Genomic DNA, 19973 nt, shown 5'->3' on the forward strand with positions numbered 1-19973 from the left:
TCCTATTAATTGAATTATTGGAATGATCCTTTGCCATGTGATCTAAAAGAATTTGGATAATTTCTGGAAGCTACCATGGGATATTAAAAATAACAAATGCTAGAGATTTCTTAGTTTCTTTACAAATGATGAATTTTATATAGAAGTCTCCAGGCAACCAGTGTGTTTGATGATTACTAGAACAGAGATCAAAAGAAGTAATCTTTGACTTTTTTGAAATTCAACTATGTGAAGCCACCATCTGTCAACTCAAAAGCAACCTACCACATCCTGCAGGAGTCAGGGTGGAACTTGTGCCCATCTTTTTATTGGCAAGTAGAGTATTTTGCAGAACAGATCCATATTATCTGCTTCCAAAGTCCAGAAAGAAATGAGAGCAAGTAACTCCTGCAGTAAATCAGAATGAGTAAACACACCAGTGTTGTGGTAACTCGAGTTACACTCTTAATTTGTTCTATCTGTTGTTTGTTGTGAAGTGAAAATTTGACAGCAGTTAGAAACAGAGATTTATTTTCCATGTGTGGGCTGATGCCAGATTTTGTGTTGAACTTTATTCTTCTTTTCTCTGGAGCTGGAAGGTTTATTTTGTGTTTGAAGATTTCTTTAGCTGCAGTTGAGAGATTCATGCTCATGGCATGGTGTGGTGTGCACCCTGAAGTGGGCAGCCAGAAGTTGCTGAGTGCTCTTCTGTGACATGTTAACTCTTCTTATCATCTCTTTGTATTAACTTTCATTTTGATAATTTTTAGGAAGCAAGATTCAAATATGCTGATCGCTGTTAAAATCATGTCTGACAATACTCATTCCAAACATCCAATCCTTTAACTGCAGTTACTTCAGAATTCCCTCAGAATTTTATATGGTTGTAAAGTCAAATTTAGAGAAAAGTTTTAGAGAGATTATCATGCCTTCAGTCAATATAGCTGGAAAACACTGATAAGCTTTGACATAGAGTTGTTTCATCAGATCCAGCAAAGTAACAGAGACCTTTCTGCTAAAGCCATGCTTGAAGAATTCAGCTTGAGCAGTTCAGCTCATTGTAATTTGTGATGGCTGTAGGTAAGGCATGCATGTGCCAAAGCAGTTCTGAAATGTATTAATAAAATTTGATTTCCAAAGTCTGAAATAAGATTTAGCTTGATCTCCTGGAGGCATTGCAAACAGGCTGAGCTTTGACAAACAAAGCACATGTGAAAAGTGCTTTTATGGAAATGATTTGCTGAACTTCACCTCTTTGGGCTCATATTCTGCAATTCCATTAGCAGTATATCTTTGCTGGCAAAACATTACTTTGTTTTTGCTTTTAGTTGGAAAGTTGCACAATTAAAACCAGAGACTTTTAAAATGGATTTATTCTGGATTTCCCAGAGCAGAGTTTTTAATATGTAATAGTTAAAACATTAAAAGCTTTAAAGTAGAAATTAGGTAATATTCATTCATTGTGTTTTCACACTTCCTATGTATATAATTTCACACTTTATATAGAAAATACATTTTGCAAAAAAAGTTCTCCATAATAGTCTGAATGATGTGCTTCATGGTGTCATGGCTGTTGATCTCAAATGAAGAAAGCAACATGGAGATGTTCCTTTGGGAACACAGGAATTTGCTCTTCAAATCCTTCAATAAACAACACTAAGGTTTTCTTACTACTGGGATCAAAACATGGGGAAAATTACCAGAATTTGGCAAATTCAGGTTATTTGAAAAATTTGAAAAATTACCAGAAATTTGAAAAATTACCAGAATGAAGAATTTGGCTTGTTTACGTTTTTTTTTGCCACAAGTCTCACTCAATTATTGCTGTAAGGGGATGTTCAGGTGATTGAAGGTGATTGTGTTTCTGTCTTCTCGTGTTGTTTCTCAGGGCTTTGCTCAGCATTTGGTGTGTGATCTGTGGCCCTGGGAATCAGGCAGTGTTCCCAAAGGTCACTGGTGCCAGGTGTAAGGTTTAGACAAAAGGAAGTGAAAGCATCACACAAGGCCATAAATGTATCAGATAACACAGAGAAGGGATCTCACCCATGGTCCTGTCTCCTGGGTGAGGAACATTTTCTGAACTGCAGTGACAGGAAAGTTGTGGGCAATGAGTCTCAGCTAGTTCAGAGTTTTGTCTCCCATCAAAAATTTCAAAAACTCTTATGATGCTTTGAACACAAGGAAGTGGCAGTCTCTGAGTAGCCCAAATACAGGCATTAGGAATGAAAAATTATGGTAAAAACTCATCAGTAAACTAATCTTTGGAACGAATTTTTCTGTATTGTGGATGTTATCTGACATCAGGCAGCAGAGCATGAAAAATAAATCTGCTGCTTCAAATCTCTTTGACAGTGATTAGAATTTTGCACAGGGAGAAAATAAAAATAGCAATCTGTGGAAGGATAAATAGCTGAGGTGCTTTTGTAGTTTTGCTGTCCTCACTTTCAAAGAGTGGGGCTGTGCAAAAGCTTGATGGCTCAAAAGTGGCTTCTGCTTCAGGAGCTGCAGAGCTGCATTTCCCAGCTTCACTGTGGGACAGGGACGGGAACTGCCCAGGTGTCTGTGAGGAAGGAAAGGTCAGGAAACAGCCTGGCAAGGTGGTCAAGTGTGCAGGTGGCAGTTTGTGACAAAGTATGTGAAGAGACCAAGTAGCAGGGCCCATCCTGATGGTGGAGAAATAAAAGGTACAACACAACTAAGGTCAAAGTGACCAGGGATGGGTAGGAGTTCAGTCCTGGGGAAGAAGAGAAAGTCCCAGATGCTAAGGTAATGTGAAAGTTACAAAAAATCTGAATTTTTACAGCTCAGGAATTATATACAATGCTACTAGAAAGAAATAAAGACATTAGTAGCAGTTTTGAGGAAAAGAGGCCCCAAAGAACAAAAAGCTAACTCTTTCATAAGTGAGTCAGTAGTAAAAGCAAGGTCAGTGGGACAGAGGGAACCACTGATGGGTGGCATGAGGAATACTTTAAATACCTTTCCCTTTCCTCTCTAAACTTAGAACTAAAGCTGCAGTGAGTTAGAGACTTCAGGAAATAAAAGTTTCCAGCTGTCTGGAAATAATGATATGGCATCATGTGCATCCTTCATCATGTAGCAGACTAAGCAGAGGATGGATTGGAGCAACGTGGTCCAATTGAGGGTGGACATTAGGAAAATCCTGCTGGTATGAAAGTGATCTTGAGAGGTGAGATAGAGCACTTGGGAATGTGCAGGCTCCGTTGCTGGAGGCATTCCTTGCTGGGTTGGGATAATGTCACCTTGTGTATATCAGGAATAGTTCCTCAGACCAGGTGAGCAGGCTGCATCACCTCTCAAATCTCAATTTTTAGTCTTCAGGTATTAATACTTTAAAATTTCAAATTTATGAGGCACATTCCCCATCAAAGTTGGTCCAAGATAGGAAGGGAACCGATGAGCTCTGCCAGCACAGTTAATTGGAAGCTGCACTTCATTTTGCTCCCAAGCTTTTTAGTGGACTCTGACTCATTTCTTGGGGTTCTTCTTTGCCTTTCTGTGTACCCTGACTGGCAAAAACAGTCCCCTTCAATAGGTGCTCTATATAAGTACTTGCCTTCATAAATTGAAGTTGATTATAGGAAGTTTATGTTATTTATAGGAAAAATACAAGGAGACCAGTTTTGATGTATCATTTTAACTAATGGAAATTTCCATCATGTATAGCTAGTTTAAAAGGAATGTAATATACCACAACAATAGTTCCATTTAAAACTGTTCTTGCAAAATTGGCTCTCAAGCCTAGTTCCTGGGTGCATTTGAAATAATTTTCTGAATAGAAACAAAACCAAACAGATTCGATTTCCATTTATCTGTTGTTTCTGAAATGAGGTTGAACCCGACCGGTATTCAGAGACTATCACAGAGAAACAGAAAATAAATGTCTTCAGGAGGAAACCAACTATTTTCAGGAGTCCTTCAGTGGAGGAGTTCTCGAGCCAAGAATAGCAGCAGCGATTGTGCCTCGGTGGTGAAGCGGCAGTGACCCTGAGAGTGTGGCCAAAGCTTTAAAGAGCCATCGTGGCGAGATCCAGGACAGAGGGGCAACACCGGCAGGAGCTGAAACAGCAAAGTTGAAACGTGCCCCATTTACCACGTCATTAATATGTATTTGGGGCAGGTAGGAGGGGAGATAATCGTAAAGGAGTGTATTGGACATGCTGGGAAGTTTGTGTGAATTAGCCTTCAAGATTTGCATGTGGGCACTGATAAAAGCCCTCTACATGCAATCTTGGCATTTATGATGATCTCTAAGCCCTAAAAATATAAAGCTGAGCCCGTTCTGCTCACTCTGCGTGTTCCTGTGCCTTGGAGGGAGCCGAGCTCCCAGCCCAGGGTGTTCCAAGATGGTCGGTCCCGCCGTGCCAGCGCAGCCAGCGCTGCCGCTGCCGCATTGTTCGGACAGCTCTGCCCTCCTCTATAAACAACCGCGCTGCTGATTAATGCGCTCGCATTTGCCACTTAGAGCTGGTTTAGATAGAGGCAGGGAAGTCATTAAGGGCTTGGCAGCAGTCCAGGGTACATCTGGGACTTGGGAGCTGCCGCTGGGGCAGGGAGGAGGGCGGCAGGCGGGAGCTGGGGCAGGGGAGAGGACGCTTGGCACAGGAAAGAGCCGGGGCAGGGAGGAGAATGATGAGGCTGGAGCTGGTACTGGAGCAGGGAGGAGGAGGGCGATGGGCAGGAGATGGGGCTGGGAGAGAGGAAGGCACTGGGGAAGAGGCAGGAGATGGGGCTGGGAAAAGGAGGAAGGCACTGGGGAAGAGGCAGGAGATGGGGCTGGGAAAAAGAGGAAGGCACTGGGGAAGAGGCAGGAGATGGGGCTGGGAAAAGGAGGAAGGCACTGGGGAAGAGGCAGGAGATGGGGCTGGGAAAAGGAGGAAGGCACTGGGGAAGAGGCAGGAGATGGGGCTGGGAAAAAGAGGAAGGCACTGGGGAAGAGGCAGGAGATGGGGCTGGGGAAAGGAGGAAGGCACTGGGCAGGAGGAAGGAGGAGGACGCCGGGCAGGAGGCAGGAGCCGGGGCAGGTGTTCGGCAGCGCCCGCGTCTTGTCTTCTCTTGGCTGACTTTCAAAAGCGGCAGAAAAGCAGCTACGGGCGCTAATTGTAGCTGGGTCCCGAAGTGAAAATGTTTTGTGACAGTTGAAAGAATTTAAAGAGGAAGGAAGATCGGTTTAGTGTCAGCTGCAATTAGATAATCAAAGCTTAAAAATCCTGCTCTGTTGATACCTTCACCTAGAGCCGGGGAGCGGAGCTCGGGGAAGGGGGAGGAGGGCTGTGCGTGGAAAGGGCATTTCCATAGCCAGTGCAGCCGAGGCCCGGCCGAGCTCGCAGGTTGTCTGGGCGCGCGCTCGCACAGAGAGATTTTCTTGGCAGCTCTACAGGATGAGGCTTACACTGTACACAGCCGACATATTGAAGCCGGGAGCCCTGGAGAACGTAGAGGCAGGAGTAGAAACAGCTCTGCACACAATGTAGCGTCTCCTAGGATGGTTGGGCGGCTCCTTTCTTCAGGTATTTTATTACCCATCAGCCCTTTTTAGAGCCAAAAAAAGAGAGAAAGTAACCCTAACCCTGAGAAAATAGCATCTGCTTCTGTTAAATCAATTTATTACATAACATTTCAGCGAGAGAGCAGCAGCACAGCGTCCTGAGCTTTTGGCTGCGTTTCAGGTTTGATAAAATGGCGTCTTCGCAGCGAGCTGCTTGTAAAGATATGTTGCACTGAGCAGAAAAATGCAATGATTTGGTGTTTTCTACTGCTGCTTTTGTGTCAGAGAGGTAGCATTTAGTGGAATCTCTACTAATAATGAAAAATCTTGTTTATTTTTGCTTGTTTTCTTAATGTGTTTGAAAGCTTTCAGCATCAGAGGGAAGGAACTACGTTTGAATGTCGTAGTGCAGAAAATGAAAAGGGGATAACAGGCTTTCCTCTCTGTGGGCTTAGCTATGGTTTAGTTTTAAAATAAATAAAGCTGCTTTATTCAATGCTTCCATCTCTTTTCTGCCTTTCCACATTATGTGTGCTGTGCAAGATTTCAGCTTCCTCAGTCCATGAGACTTGGGAGTGAGCTTTTTAGAGGTTTCAGATAGATGCCAGTTTTCAAATCTGTCTCTGTGCCTAGAGCTGGATGCAGCAGGTAACCTGAAATGTTAACACTACAATGCCCACATGTTCTGCTTTATTTTATTTTGTGCTTCAGTACAGATGCTTATGTCATGTTTTCTTTATGAAATTAAGCTACATTTTATTTAGCACTTAAAATGTTCCTGGTGATTCCTATTGAATTCAGATTTGGAAAAACTCATGTATAGTATTTTAAAGATCTGCTCATATTGAATTGAAAACTCTGTTTTGATGGGGGGAGAGAAAGTGATTTGCCCCTTTTTTCCCTCATATTCTGACTCAGGATCACGAACCTTTGTGTGCCAAGGAAAATCCCCAGTGGGACTGTCAGTGGCCCTTGGGATTTTTCTGTGTTCTGCATGTCAGAGCAGGGAGCACCGTCTGTCATCTGTCCTTTGGGCAGCACAGGGCGAGCCAGGGGGTCTGGTTGTTGTTACGTGACGAACGTGGACTGAAAAATAAAACGAGTAATAAGAGAGGAGTCACTGTTAGTTCTGATTTAAAATGGGGTGAGCACAATTTATTAATAATGTTCCATTAAAAGTTTATCCCAGGCTTTGCCATTTCGCACCCTGACCGTACTTTGGTTCCAAAGTCAGCTGAATGTTGTGTTATAGTAGGGGAGACAGGGTTTTACTGCACAGCATTTGAACCAATTATTGCAATGGAAGCTTTGAAGATATAGATACTTTCAACTCACCTGAATAAAAAAAATTAAATATGTTTGTAGATGAGATTTTCAGTGGAGGAGGGAAGTTTGGGGTCAGTTGCTTGTTCAGGCAAATTTTGCTTTTCTAAGAAATGCATGCAACAGCTTCTCCCATTTCACTCTACTCATATTTTACATTTGTAATCTATGTAAATATCAAACTGATTTTGCAACTAATCATTCATTACCCAACACAGCCAAAAATGTTTTCTGTTTTTAATAAGTACTGAATTGAAACTGGTCAAGCATGTTGGCTGCAGTACGTAATAACACCAGCAATCTCCTCCCACCCCATTAAGGATATTATTTAAAAAAGCAGCAACCCAAAACAAAACAACCCCGTCATGCTATTGGTTATACTGCTCAGAGCTGTGCATTTTCCAGGGCATGTGTATGGTTGCAGTTGGACAGAAGTTCTGTGCTTGTTAAAAACAAATTTGAACCATTATCCTCAAATTAATATTTCCTTCCTGATGGCTAAGAAAATGTTGTTGATCAGGGGAACTATATTTTATAAAAGATGCATAATTAAGATATTGAAGCACAAAGTACTAATTTAAGAATAGTTTTCACTTTGTGGTGTCTCGGCACTAGGATTTGCTAACACGGAATACCTGTGGTTCCTGTTCCTTGTGCCTTGTTTACAGTCTTTGCTCAGCTCACAGAGGAGGAATAGAAATGCTTCTGGTGGACTCAGTGCTTCTATTTCACATCTTTGCAAAAATAAATAGGAACCGATTCTTAAGAATTTTTAAAATGGGTTTCCCATTTCAATCTTAACAACTTTGAAACGAAAAGAAAATATTGTGAATTTCTGTGAAGAATTAGTTTCCTAGAAAGTTGGAGGAAATCTGCATTTTCAAAAAAAAACAACCCCAAACAAACAGAAAAGTTCTCTGGCTTTAATCCTATAAAATATTTTGCATTCATTATTTTTCCCAAATGTTTAAGGTTGTTACAGATTAAGTAAGACTGTGCTACTGATTATTTATTTCATAGCAGCAAGCCCCTTTTAGTTAAAAGAAAATGGAAAAATGCCTTTTTGTTATTGCTTCTAGAGACAAGAATATAAAACTTACTCTCTTCAAGATCTGTATTCAAACTCTTGGTTGGTCTGACAGCTAAGCCTCAGTTTTTGCAGGTTTCTGTTCATGCTGTGAATTTTTTTTCCATTTTCTTCATCTGTCCTTTTTCTTGCAAGCTTTATGACAGCAGCCTTGGTGTTACAAGCGATTGTTCCAGTGGGTGTTGTTGGACACACTGAGGTTGTTGCACAGTTTTCTCTCTGATTTTTAAACCATGACTTGTGGAAGGTGCCAGCGGGATCCTGCTCCCTGCGGACCAGGGAGGGCACAGCACGGGGACCCGCTGCTCCAGAGGGGATCACTGATTTCACATCCCCTCCACGGAATTACTGCAACCCCCACCAAATCACCACGTCCAGGTTAGCCATGGTTATTGTTGAGGGAATCAGCTGAACCCCAGCAAGAATGACTGTGGGACAGGAAAGGATTTGCAAAGCCTTGGGAAGCCCAGGGCTTGGAGCTGCATGTTCCTGGTGGGATCCTGCCAAGCTGTGCTTGGCCAAGCCCAGGTACTTGACCATTTTCTGCTCTTAATATGGACATCTCTTGGGTTTTATAGTTCTTCTCCATCATAATTTTCTTTTCTTCTTGGCTTCTCTTACTGCTCCTGAGGATCTGATATCTTATTTAACAAATTGTTTTGCTCCCTACTCTCAGGAATTTTATTCTAAGCTATTATCCCACTCCTTCCCTTTATTTTGTCTCCTAAGTGTTCTCAGATTTGAGCACTGCTTTAACCAACATCTTCGGGGGACAGGAGAAAGGAACTGATTAAACAAGCAGCTCCCTTTCATCTCATCTTGTGAGCTGTGGTGCTGTTCCTGTGAGTGTGGAGACATCCTGGGCGCTTTCCTGATCCTCCTTCCCCAGCCTGCCTTGCAGGGCTCTGCTCGGGCAGCACCCACACACAGAGCTGAGTCTTCAGCTTTGAGGAGACCTTTCACTGGAACAATGTATTTCCAGCCACTTTCAAATCCTTCTGTCAAGGCTCAAATGCAGCCCTGAGTCGCACCACCCACAGGGTTGAAAAAAATCTCGTATAACTCCTCTTATCTGATTCCTTGGTTGCCTCAACTTCTTATCTTCTGCTCTGGCCTGCTGCTGCTTTTTTCCCTTTGTTCATTCCTGCTCTGCTAAGAATGTTCCTCAGCTCATTTCTCTGCCCCTGCTGACCCTCTTTTAGTCCTTGCACAGCCTGCCTTCCCCTTCCCTGTCTTATCTGGGATTCTGGTCTCTGTTTAACACCTGTGCAGCAAATCTAGATCAGGTAAATGTTCAACATGCTTCCTCAGCTCTGTGCTGTAGCAGTGGCTGTACCCAGGAATCACAGGATGCTTTCTTCCTTTCCAGCCACTGCATATAGAGGAAGGAGTCCAGATAAATCCAAGTGGTTCTGTTTACATCCTTTCAGATTTGTCATGTGCTTGTCAATTATGGAAGAAATTCTTCCCTGTGAGGGTGGTAAGGCACAGGGTGCCCAGAGAAGCTGTGGTGGATTCCTGGAAGTGTCCAAGGCCAGGTTGGACAGGGCCTGGGACAGTGGGAGGTGTCCCTGCCTATGGCAAAGGGTGGAATGAGATTATTTTTAAGGTCCCTTCAAACCCAAGCAATTCTATTTTCTCTGATTATTTACGTCCGATTTAGGTATTTTCCTGGTATCGTGAGAAGATAGGTGATGAACTAAGAGTGTTTTTCCTTTCCTTTCTCTGAAATCCTTTCTTCTACTTCAATTAATTTAATTTTTTTTTTTTTAAGCAAATTGAGTTGGTTTAACATGTTATTTCTTCATCTTGCAAAATCTTCATAAGGCAGCCAAGTAATCACCTTAAAAAGCTACAGGTAAAATGTGTGAACAAGACTTTGTCAGAGACAGAGGGAGCTTTTTCTAATCTTGGGAGTAATTTTGGCAGTATCAGAACACCTCTTAATTAGAGGAGCTAATCATACCAACATATCTGTGATTTAAATTAATTCATAGTAGGCATTCGTTGTTAACAACTTGTTTGGGAGATTTGTTGCATCCATCTTCCCCACAAAATTACTCATTTTAGTCACAAATCACAAAGAGTAGAAGCCATGTTTCAGCAGATTTAAAGCAAGTAAAATAATTGACATCCAAAATTGGTTACTTTGATATGTGTAAGGAGTTAAGAGGAGCTCTTCTGCAGATTGTCTCCCATACAGATCTCTTGGATCAGACTGAAATACTTGTTATCCAATTCCTATGAAAAGAAACAAAGATAAATAATCTTGTACAGAGCAATTGGGATGGAAAGGAGAAGCAAAACCTTGACCAAAGCTTGAGTTCTTAACATGAGACATGTTCTGCTTTCCAGTTTATCGTCATACCCTGGTGAGCAAGCAGGTGCTCAAGAGCTTTTGGTTAATTTTTTGGGTTGGTGTTTGTGTTTGAGGATGTGACAGTGCTGAAAAGGCACAGCGTCACTTTTCATTGGCCTGGGGACACAGGGGATTGTGTGTGCAAATGCAAAATGATGTATAAACCACAAGTAAAGCCTATGAGAGGTAAGTTTCCTGACAAAACTCAGTTATTTCAAGATGCCTAAGTTCTCTGCTAAAATATACGTTGGTGGTGTTTATAATTGGCACCTAACAGTAAAGGTTGCTGTCTCTATTTGTTTCTTTGTTTCCAGTAAGGGTTGCAAACCTAAATGCAGTATGAATTCAGTGTGTTGTGATGTGGGTGTGTATGTAATATCTCAGGGCAGGCTGACATTTTACATTTTTTTATTGGTTGTTCTTTCATTGTGTTTCTCTGAAGAATGAAAACTGAGTCAAAACAAATGGTAAAAGACTGCTAGGTACTCTTCTGTGTTTTTTCCAAATTTGCTTCTTAGACTTCTCACACAGATTAGTATATTTGCTCTTCTTATTTATTGCCTGCTTATTATTTTTACTGGTACACTGGAGGCTACAAAACACTTTCTCTGTTCTAAAATGAAATTGTTCAGTTATTTTAATTGAGAGTTTTTCCAGATTAAAAAAAACCAAACCAAACAAACACAACCAAACAAGTTAATACGAGCATTGTGCTCCATTCTAGTGAGGAAAATTGCTGTATTATGTTAGAGAATGTACTCTAAATTTTAGCAGAATCTAGTGTTGTAACTAGTGATGTAAAACAGTGTTTTTAATAGAGGGCTTTTGCAGTGCTTGAACAGTGGACTCATTTTTAACCTTGGATCCTTTCAGATCTCAGCCACAGTGGATTGGGAGACCATTATGAGAATTCCCACTGGGGACAGCAGCCCGCTTTCAGGAGTGAAGGCAACTGCAGCTGGGATAAAGTGATAATAGACAGGACTGACAAGGAAGCGTGGCCTTCCATTACCGGAGCTGAGACTGAGTCTGCCTCAGAATGTACTACAGACACTGACTCTGCCTCCAACTGTGGCTCAGAGAACAGTAGCATGGCTACAGGGAGTGCCCAAGGCAACTTCACTGGACATACAAAGAAAACTAATGGCAATAATGGCGCCAACGGAGCACTCGTCCAAAGCACTTCTAACCAGAGTGCCCTTGGAGCTGGTGGAGCAAACGGCAACGGCGGCTCGGCCAGGGTGTGGGGGGTGGCTGCGGGCTCCAGCTCTGGCCTAGCTCACTGCTCTGCCAGTGGTGGGGATGGAAAGATGGACAACATGATGGGAGACAGTAGAAGTCAGAACTGCTGGGGTGCTTCCAACTCGAATGCTGGCATTAATCTTAACCTTAACCCTAATGCCAATCCAGCTGCCTGGCCTGTACTTGGACATGAAGGAACTGTGGGAGCAGGCAACCCTTCCAGTATTTGCAGTCCAGTCAGTGCCATAGGTCAGAACATGGGCAACCAGAATGGGAACCCAACAGGCACCTTAGGTGCTTGGGGAAACTTGCTGCCGCAAGAGAGCACAGAACCACAAACGTCCACTTCTCAGAATGTGTCTTTCAGCGTACAACCTCAGAACCTTAACACTGATGGACCAAATAACACTAACCCCATGAACTCTTCACCAAACCCTATCAATGCAATGCAGACAAACGGACTGCCGAACTGGGGGATGGCCGTGGGCATGGGGGCCATCATCCCGCCCCACCTGCAAGGCCTTCCTGGTGCTAACGGAACAGCGGTTTCTCAAGTCAGCGGGGGCAGTGGTGAAGGAATGGGCAGTTCAGTATGGGGGATGTCCCCAGGTAATCCTGCCGCAGGAAACAGCAATTCTGGGTTCAGTCAGGGGAATGGAGACACTGTGAACTCAGCATTAAGTGCTAAACAAAACGGATCCAGCAGTGCTGTGCAAAAGGAAGGAAACGGAGCGAACGCCTGGGACTCGGGGCCTCCCTCTGGCCCCGGGGTCCTGGCGTGGGGCAGGGGTGGCGGCGGGGTTGGCAGTGTGCATTCTGGAGCCTGGGGCCACCCCAACCGCAGCGCCAGCAACGGTGTCAACGGGGAGTGGGGCAAGCCCCCAAACCAGCATTCCAATAGCGACATCAATGGGAAAGGATCAACAGGGTGGGATAGCTCGAGTGTTACCAGTCCGAATCCTGCCATGCAGCAGGGCAATGAACAAATGAACTCTTGGGCCAAAGCTGCAGCATCTGGCACCACGGCTAGTGAAGGAAGCAACGACAGCGGTGGGAGTCAAAATGAAGGCAGTACTGGGAGGGAGGGGGCTGGAGAGGGCAGGAGGAGAGACAAAGGGATGATAGACCAAGGGCAAGTTCAGTTGCCAAGAAATGACCTTGACCCCAGGGTCCTGTCCAATACGGGGTGGGGACAGACCCCTGTGAAGCAAAACACTGCCTGGGAATTTGAAGAGTCCCCAAGGTCTGAACGGAAGAATGACAATGGAACTGAGGCCTGGGGTTGTGCAGCTACTCAATCTTCAAACTCAGGGGGGAAGAACGATGGGTCCATCATGAACAGTACAAATACCTCTTCAGTATCTGGGTGGGTCAACTCTCCACCGGCAGCTGTTCCAACAAATACAGGTTGGGGAGACAATAACAACAAAGCACCAAATGGCCCAGGGGGGTGGGGAGAGTCAGCAAGCTCTACTACTGTTAATAATGCTGCTGCTGCCAAAAGCGGCCACGCCTGGAGTGGGACCGCAAATCAGGAGGACAAATCACCTACCTGGGGTGAACCTCAGAAACCCAAATCTCAAAACTGGGGAGATGGACAGAAATCAAATCCAAGCTGGACTTCAGGAGGTGGAGACTGGACAGATTCATCGTCTGTTCCTGGACACTTGGGTGATGGGAAGAAGAATGGATCTGGATGGGATTCTGATAATAGGTCGGGGTCTGGCTGGAATGATTCCACAAAGTCTGGGACCAGTGGGTGGGGGAATGGCACAAACAGCAAGGCTAATACAGGTACAAGTTGGGGGGAATCTTTAAAGCCAGGCCCCCAACAAAATTGGGCTAATAAACCCCAGGACAACAATGTGAGTAACTGGGGAGGAGCTGCTTCTGTAAAACAGACGGGGTCAGGGTGGGTTGGTGGGCCAGTGCCAGCCAAACAAAAAGAGAACTGTGAGGCAACTGGCTGGGAAGAGCCATCTCCACCGTCCATTCGCCGCAAGATGGAAATCGATGATGGTACCTCAGCTTGGGGCGACCCAAATTACAACAACAACAAGACTGTAAACATGTGGGATAGAAATAATCCTATAATTCAGAGCAGTACCACAACCAACACCACCACCACTAGCACCATTATCAACAGCAACATGGTTGAACCTCAGCCATCGCACCAGTCAAGTGCCCAGCCAAACCGGTCCCCGCTGCTTGGCCCAGGTATGACAACAGTTTTGTCAAATACTTCATTAAACAGGTTTAAGAGATACATTATACCAGTACCAGTTGCTGAATGCTGTCTGTCCTGTCGGTGTGTTGGGTAGAAATCCTGTGTTAATGTCCAGAAGAAGCTGTCTTGTCTTGAGGATGGAATCCACAGAACCTGACACAAATTTCCATAATCGAAATGAATGTAAGAAAGCTTTGAAACAATCTTGGTCAATAGCGTCGTAGGTTCTTAGATTGTGGATCCATATTCATTTTAACATCTCTTCCACAGTTATTTAACACCTTTTAATTCAGCCATTTGAGAGGCTGGGGGCTTTTGGCAAACCTTTCTTCTGTTATTTGTCTGCTGTCCCCAGTGCGCAGGCTCGGCGTGTTTAGACAGCCTGCATCTGTTTCTTTTCTGCAAAACATCTCTTGGCAACAGATGTTTGTTAACAATTGAATGAATTTAGGCTGCTGCTGTTTCTCTGTCCAGTTTGTTGTCTTTTATGAAGAAATGGTTCTCTTCTCAGGGGTCAGGCACAGGCAACATCCTGGATTTTGTGTGGTTCTCAAAAAGCAGGGCTAATTCAAGGTGTTAATATTCAGGGTGGCTGAAGTTAGGTTATCCTAACTTCAGCTGTGTTTCAAAGACAAGGTTTTAGGCATTTAGGAATTTTTCTAATCAAAGGCAAGGTGCTGTTGTGTAGACAAGGATGAAAATGCATGAAAAATGCTTAAAAGAGAGATACTTAAATAAGAGCTACACTAGCAACCTATCTCTATATCATGATCACAGACCTCTCCAAAATAAATCTAATCATGCAGTACTCTTTCAAATTCTCCATCTGAGTTTTGTTTCCAGGTTTTTATTTCATCGTGGTCGTGGCTAAATACTGACTTTTTAACCAGGTTTTTCTCCAAGTGGGATTTTTTCTCCCATTCCCATCCTTTTTCTCTTTGATGTTTCAGAACGATTCAAATTTGCTTTAATGTCTGTATAAAAATAGTCTTATGTTCCCCACTCTGGTCAAATATGTTAACAGTAGAGGGTACCTATTTTAATAAAATAATATGCTCCAGAAGGAGAAATCTTTAAATGGCTTTGCACTTGGTCAGCCCAACATATGTGACTAACTTATTTAATCCATATTTAAAACTTCACCCATGAAACAAGAATTCAGATTCCTGAATTGTAATGGAAGTATCATGAAAGTGGATTTTTGGTTGGGTTAGGGTGAGGTTTTGTTTTTCATTAAGGTGATTTTTTGGGGATTACATTGGTGCTTGTGAATCTGTTCATACACAGCAATGCATTGTTAATGTTATTCAAATAATTAACACCTTACATAGGAAAACTTAATGGTCCTGAGCCCTTCAGATTTTGAAAATGGAATTTAAAAGCTAGTGTTAATCTGCAATGATTCCTTTGGAGCATGGATAGCAGCAAAGGAAGGGTTCCTTTGAAGCAGTATGTTTATTTATTCAGAAAGCTGCCTATGAACACGTAACCAACCTGCTCAAGCTGCCCCCAATAGCAGGTTAAAGTGAGTGTTGGGCTTCTTGAAAAATGTGAGCTAGAAAGATTCTAAGATCTTTTAAGATAAGCAAATCTTTGATCTTCTCTCTTTTTTTTTTTTAATATTCCAAGATAAGCAAAGCCAGCTCTTAGAATATTCTTGAGACAGTATGCAAGAAAGTACAAAATGAGTAATAGTGAAGACAATTTAAAATATAGTTCTGACATTAAAATTTAAGTTGTGGCAGGCATAAATTAAGCGTTATGTTTTGTATTTTTGCTCCATACACTTAATACAGTACAAGTATAACTTGTACTCATTTCCAGCCTCTGCAGAGAATCCTGTAACCAGGAGACTTCTGCAGTCCACAACCAGAGTTCATCCTTTTCCATGCAAAGCATCATTGTGTTATTAGAGCCTGTGTCACAGGGCACAGTTAAGTGCTCACCTAAAGTCCTGCAGCTCTGTAGTTACCGTGGGCATTTTGTCACCTGTGTGGATAATGACGTGCTCTGCCCGTCACTTTCAGGGAATATAATGAATCAGGAATCATGGATTCCATTCCTCTGTAAGTAGGGAGGAGTGGTGCAGATGGAAGTTGTCACAGTCACACATCCTGCAAGCAAAGAAGTGGATTTTAATTTTGCTGCACAGCCCTAGTTAGGAGTTCACAAAGGATTAACAGTTCCTTTTGGGATTGAAGTGTATGCTTTATTAGTTTGGAAATAGAGGCCAAGTTACAGTCTTGTTATTCAAGTTGTCACCCATCCCCAGAAGTTCTCCAGATCCTTTGAAGGCAGAACTTAAAAGCCATTGATGGGAAGCAGATGTTGGTAAACACTTGATGAAAATTAAGTATGCTCTAAGGAGTTTCATTTTCCATTGGAAAAGAAGGGAAAAAAATAAGGGGGGAAAGGGATAGATAACGTGATAGATACAGCCCTTGCTGGTTTTAGGAGCTTATTCTCAAGGCACTGGTGAATTACTTAGAAAGAGGAGCAGAAAGCTGGTGGATTTGAGTTAGATATTGGGGTTTAATCTAAATTACTTGTGCATAATTCTCCCTAGCATTTCTAACTCATGCAGCATTGATATGACAGGAATAAGAAATGAGAAAAGGTTTTGCAGACAGAAATTATATAAAGAGATTTTTGGTTCCCAAACAGCATCAGATCCTCCCTCCAAGTGCTGAGGAGTGGGTTTGATGCTTTCCTGTTCTTGTTACATCAGGAGAGCCTGGCAGGGTTCCAGCATCTCCAGCTGAGAAAAGAAACAACAGAAGATAACACAGGTTTCCCTGTGGGGATTGTAGGTCACAAATTAAAGTCTTTGTGGTTACTAGAGAGCGAGGAGCTTAAGTTTGAAAAACCTGAACTGGGTCTAAGTTCTGAATGCTCCAAACATCTCTGTTCTTTTATAATCCTGTGCCACTAAGTGGCAGCTCACATGGCAGTGTTTTTCTTACTTTGAACTTCCCTCAGAATGGATTTGAAAGCAATTCAGCTTTAGAGTGCTCATGTGAAAACCTAAAACCCTCTGGTGGGTGCTCAGCCCATGAACAGCCAGCTTTTGGGGGCAGCCAAGTGATGCCCTCAATTTTCACACTGCTGAAACACAAATTAGAGATTTCTGAATGCTCAGTGATGAACTGGAATCTCTTGCAGAAAATGAGGATTTGAAAGATTAAGGCTTGTACGTGGCTGTTAAATGTATATATAAAACCTAGAATAACTAGTGTGTAATTAGTAAACAAGCTCTTTCTGCCTAATATCTTCTTTTTTTAATCAGTATAAGGTTCTAATATTTTGGTTTGCCTGTATTGTGCTCGTGTGTTCTGGTATTTATCACGGACCAACAACTTGAAGGAAAACAATTTCTGCCATCCAAATAGCTATAGGGTTATTTTGAGGGAAAACAACTGCATCCTGCCACAGCTTAGTTAACATTTCACTTTCCCTTGAGGATTTCCTGTTGGCTCTGGCCCAATGTTAATTATGTTTTTATTTCTATAAAACAAAGCTCTGCCAATGTGTCCATGTTTATTACTCACTGTGATCTTTTCATTTCTTGCAATTCTAACAATGTTTTAAAACTTCAGTACTAAAACCTCACTTTCTTGCCAAAGAAACCTTTAAATGAGGCATGTTCTGTTGTGAAACAACATTTGTGCAGATCTGGGTGGGTTTTAAGGGGTTTTTTACCAGGAGAGCCTAAATCTGTATCATTTTCATCAGAAAACAGGAAGATTTCTCCAAGCAGAACTTTTGAAAATGCTTGGCAGGTTCAGGTTTTGAGACTACTTAAAGGTCTTGGTTTGCCTTCCAAACAGCCATGGAGAGTTTTGCATCATTCATTCAAAAATGTAACTTTATTCACCTTTAACCTTCTAAAACAAAGAGTCATAGGAATGCTACAGAGACAGTAGTATTGGCACAGAGGGGAAACTGGTTTGCAATTAAGAGTGCTCCAGAATTTACAGACAAGGTAGTTTTTGCAGTGCAAAGTTTATTTTTCCAGCAGCCTTCAGGTTTTATTTACTAATTTCCTGCCCTTAATTTTATCTGTTAAGATAGTTTGGAAAACTTTTTGTTTGTTTTTATTTACTTGTTCTATTTTTTATTACTGAAGGCTGGATCCTCCATTATTTGTAACCACATATTATTTCCTGCTCAGTGCATTTAAAAGCACTTAAAAATAATTTGGACATGACACATCTGTAGCCTTTAGTTGAAGTTGTTGGATTTCTAAGAGCAACAGAGAAGTCAGGTTTTTTTTAGGTTTTTATTCTATAAAATGGCACACTTTGGCTTTTTAATACATGAATTGTGTTTTAAGGATGATTTCATAAATTGAATTAGCTAGAGTTTCCAGTAGAGGTTGCATGAAGTCAGGGACATGTTGATACTCTGCACTGTCCCTGTTTGCAGTCTGGTTGGTGCTGTGGAGATGTTTTGTTTTCTGTTTCATTTGCCTGCAGTTAATCTTTTTCAGCTGCCAATATGATTTAATACACGCAGTTGTCTGCCAGTTGCCTCCTGAGCAATGAGGCAGAAACTCAAATAAAGCCTCCCTTAAATAAAGTTGGCTTGAACATACAAGTAGGAACCTTGAAATAATCATTTCAGGTGCAACACCAAGGAAGCTGTCATGTTAAGTACAGGTTCATTTAGGTACATCTGTGGATCTGCCAGTTTATCTTCTTTACACACCTTAAAATAACCAGAAATTAAGGTACGTTGATAGAGCATAAACCATGGTATTTTTGTTTCAAATGGCAATAACTCAAATGAAACAATGACATTTTGGGTTGTTTCAGGAGCTTTTTTTAAATTCAGTGCCTCTTGCTGGTAGAGAAGGAGTTTTATGACGCTGCAACACACCAGTGGAGAGGTTGACACTCACTGTGCCACCTGCACGTGCATCAGTGTCTGAGAGAGCTGCAGTGGCTGTAAGGAATGGAGCCTAAAATAAATATATAATGCAGGAACATGGGAGCAATGCACAGCTCTGGGCCCATCTATTTGACTATTTTCTCTGCCAGGCAACATTTAACTTGTTATTGGCAGTGGATGTTGCTGCAGTTTCAGGTGACAGGAATTCTGTGGAATTCAGTGAGTTCTGCAAGTGCTCATGAGCCACTATTGTTTGGTTATTCCAGTGCGTTTCAAGGTACTGTTAGACACTCCCTTGCCATTGCCTACCTATTCTGGGTGTCAGTTTGTGGAGAAAATGTTGTTCCTGCTTTTTGAAGCCTTTCCACAGTATTTTTACAGATACTATTGTGGAGCTAAAAAAGGAAATAATGCTGTGGCAAAGCAGCATCTGGTCATTCACTTACAAAATACTTATCTTAATAGCATTCATCTCCAATGAAAAGAGAACAAGTTCCTGATTTAGCAGCCTAATTACCAGTGGAAGTTTTAAGCAGACCGAATTCTTCAACATTTGTGAAGATTTCAGCTGTCATGTAATGGGATGTAGTCTTTTTTACAATTGTAGAAAAATAGGTTAGTGCCAGGTGTCTGTAAGAATTTTGTTTTCTGGCTTGTTGTGCCTCTCTTTGTGCTTGTTTACAAAGTACCTTGAACTCCATCTGTGATCAAGTCCTCTCTCCAGAAAATCTGTGGTAACAATGACTGTAAATTCAGTTTACCTTTTTGCTGTGTTGGTCAATGTTGCTCTGTAGGCTCAGGAGCCCTGTGGCTGTTGCTGCCACGTTGAGCTGCAGGGCTAAAATCCTGTCAGATGGATTTAAGAGCATTACATTCAAGCCCAGCCAGACTAAGGCTGTTCCTTTGGAGTAGCTTATGTCTTCAGTGAATTCATATAATACTCTGTAGGAAAACAATGGCTTCCACCTGCCATTCCCCATGGTTTGATTATGGATCTTAATTGCAGTCGTGATTAATTCCCCTTAAAATAATATTTATTATAATGTAGAGGGTCAGTGATGAGGGAAAGGTAGGTAACCATGAGTTGTAATAAAAGTTTTAAGGAATACATTCAGCACAGATAATCTTCACTCAAAGTGGGAACAATCAAACAGTATCTTACTGCCAGGGCTTGAAAAAAGAGATTTTATAGTTTGTAAACACCGAAAATGAATTAAAATAGGTTAAGATCTTACAGTGAAACAAGGCCCAACTCATACTGGAGTCTTGGTCTCCAGAATGCTGGCCCTGGGCAGCTGCTCTTGGGACAAGTGGTGCTCACTTGGCAGCCTGGTTGCTCCTGGCTGTGGAGAAAAAC

General features: G+C 42.3%; 1 protein-coding gene across 19 annotated transcripts in view; it reads left to right on the plus strand.

The window, feature by feature from the left end:
* Positions 1-19973, plus strand: part of TNRC6C (trinucleotide repeat containing adaptor 6C) — a 94381-nt gene that overhangs the window by 48522 nt on the left and 25886 nt on the right. For 17 of the 19 annotated variants that reach the window (XM_012578542.5, XM_012578543.5, XM_012578544.5 and 14 more), the window contains exon 5: positions 11131-13716. In XM_012578542.5, the coding sequence (XP_012433996.5) occupies positions 11131-13716 (2586 nt within the window). Of the gene's footprint in view, positions 1-5204; positions 5511-11130; positions 13717-19973 lie in introns of those variants that run through there. The other 2 variants (XM_030287650.4, XM_030287652.4) reach the window with 2 other exon arrangements.

Source organism: Taeniopygia guttata, chromosome 18 (assembly GCF_048771995.1).
Source record: "Taeniopygia guttata chromosome 18, bTaeGut7.mat, whole genome shotgun sequence".
Taxonomy (NCBI): Eukaryota; Metazoa; Chordata; class Aves; order Passeriformes; family Estrildidae; genus Taeniopygia; species Taeniopygia guttata.